Genomic DNA, 2,104 nt, shown 5'->3' with positions numbered 1-2,104 from the left:
ATACAACACAAATATGAATATATATATATATATATATATATATTTTGTTTAATGAGCTATATTGGAAACGTTGTGTAATTTATTAATGTCTTGTATGAAAATGATACATATTAATAAATACGTTCGACATTATACAACATTTACAAATAAGAAAATAACTAAAAATATTATAATTCATGCATAAAAAAAACTCTACAAAAGTTATTATGCTAGTTATGATATTATAAAGCTGGCAGGGGCTTCAATTCTTCCACTAAAACTTTTAATTGACAAACAAATTTTATATCTAATTTTTTTAATTATCAAAGTATAGATGTTATCATCGAAACCAAAAAGCCAAAAAAATGTTATTTAATTATAAAAAGTAAGCATTTTATAAAATTTATAACATACCCAAACGGGACAAGAAACAAGATGTGAGATTGTGAGTGAGTTGTTGACCACAAAAGCAAAAAGGAAAGGATAAGCAGGGGAAGTGAGTACTGAGCTTTTTGTTCGATCACTTGAACAAAGAGCAACTAGTAAAGAGAAGAGATAGAAGAGAATAGAATGTCCATTTTACCCAGCAGCTACTGCTACTACCATACCAGCTCACAAGTACATCCCAAAGCTTTGCTTGCAAATAGTTTCAGGCTAAGTGGAGTTTCAAGTGGTAGACATACTACCAGGAGATTGTCATCAGTTAACTTGACAGCTACTCCACCACTGCGCTGCATGAGCATCTCAGCATCACTTCAAGAACTCGATTTATCGGAAGATAATGTGAAGCAAGTCCTGCTGGATGCACGAGAAAAGGCATGCGCTCTTTCCCTTAATGTTGTTTCTTCTTACTTTTCTAGTACTGGTAGATGAACGTCTTTATCTAAAGTTTTTGTAAAAATGTAAATGCAGTTTTCACATATCTTTGACACTTCAGTTGGCATGACAGGTGACTTACTATTGTACACTAAGGTATATGCTGTTTTGTGTTTCTAGTTGTGTTAACAAAATTCAACTTCAGGAGTGGCAGAATTAGCTGAAGTGGACGGTCCATATGTAAAGATTAGTCTCAAGGGCCGGTTTTGGCATGAACGTTCTTTAATTTTAGCAAGACTTGGTAATTACTTGAAGCAGAGGATTCCGGTATAAATCATCTAGCTCCCAAACGCCTCAATTACTCATTATTTCTGTGCTTCGCAGTTTCAATTTATTGTTCTCTGTTTCTTTCCACAGGAAATCTTGGAGGTAGATATAGAAGATGAGAAACAACTTGATGATAGCCCGGAAAATTTTTAAGGTATTCTTGCAATAATTTCCACAATACTTGTATCTGTCAATAGATTTCAATTTTTTCCCTAGAGTTGTGGAGCATTCTAGCTAGATCATACATTCCTTATGTTTGATTCAAGTAGAGCATGCAATCTACTGGAGAATATGAACACATACTACTACCTCTTGACGGGAAATTTGTACATCATACAAGTTATGCAAGATACAACAATGGAAATAAAAGCTGAAGCAGTCTCAAATGGGACACAATGCATGAGCATCAAAGTCCAATAGTACCTATTAGACGATGATATGAAATTAGGCTAATTCTGCACTAGGATGGTATTGTTTGTCCCTGCAGCTCCAAACTAGTTTTTTGTAAAACATTTCCTATCCGTTGGTTTGTTGTGCATAGAGTTTAGTATCTAATGAAACCTAAAATAATAAACACAGAAAATTTATGAAAATAATGAATGCTTAGTGTCTTGTTTTATGATATTTCCGGTACTTTATACAGTACTCGACAATGACAATGAAACAGAGATAAAATCTTACTAGCCTGGTGTTTTGTGTGTGTGTGTGTGCAGCTCGGATGAAATCTATTTTCCTGTAACAAACCTTATAAAGTAACTTAATACATTTTTCTGGTAATATATAGCCAGGTGATGCACAATAGTTGCTAGCATATAGAATGATAACCTGAACATTATAGACAGCATATAAGTGAAAACAGACATTGCATCACTGAGAAATTGAGTGAAAAGAGAGAGAACTGTTGCATAGTTGAATTACAAAAGAGACAAATGTTGTCAGCAAACTTTTTTTGTTACAAACCTAGTAAATGAAGTATATCTTT

The 2,104-nt window shown here is 33.4% G+C and overlaps 1 protein-coding gene across 2 annotated transcripts; it reads left to right on the top strand.

Annotated features, from left to right (window-relative positions):
• Nucleotides 1-408: 408 nt before the first annotated feature.
• Nucleotides 409-1,746, top strand: LOC141708404 (uncharacterized). Of its 2 annotated transcripts, none has more exons than XM_074512019.1 (5): nt 409-795; nt 892-928; nt 1,001-1,122; nt 1,213-1,276; nt 1,389-1,746. In XM_074512019.1, the coding sequence occupies exons 1-4, from the start codon at nt 550-552 to the stop codon at nt 1,273-1,275; spliced, it is 468 nt and encodes a 155-aa protein (XP_074368120.1). In that variant the 5' UTR covers nt 409-549; the 3' UTR covers nt 1,276; nt 1,389-1,746. The 2 variants fall into 2 exon arrangements, with proteins under 2 accessions (XP_074368120.1, XP_074368119.1); XM_074512018.1 differs by having other exon boundaries at nt 411-795; nt 1,392-1,746.
• The last annotated feature ends 358 nt before the right edge of the window (nt 1,747-2,104 follow it).

The sequence above is a fragment of the Apium graveolens genome, chromosome 2 (assembly GCF_009905375.1).
Source record: "Apium graveolens cultivar Ventura chromosome 2, ASM990537v1, whole genome shotgun sequence".
Classification (NCBI taxonomy): Eukaryota; Viridiplantae; Streptophyta; class Magnoliopsida; order Apiales; family Apiaceae; genus Apium; species Apium graveolens.
The sequence above is the reverse complement of the archived record's forward strand: the minus strand, read 5'-3'. Positions and strand labels throughout refer to the sequence as shown.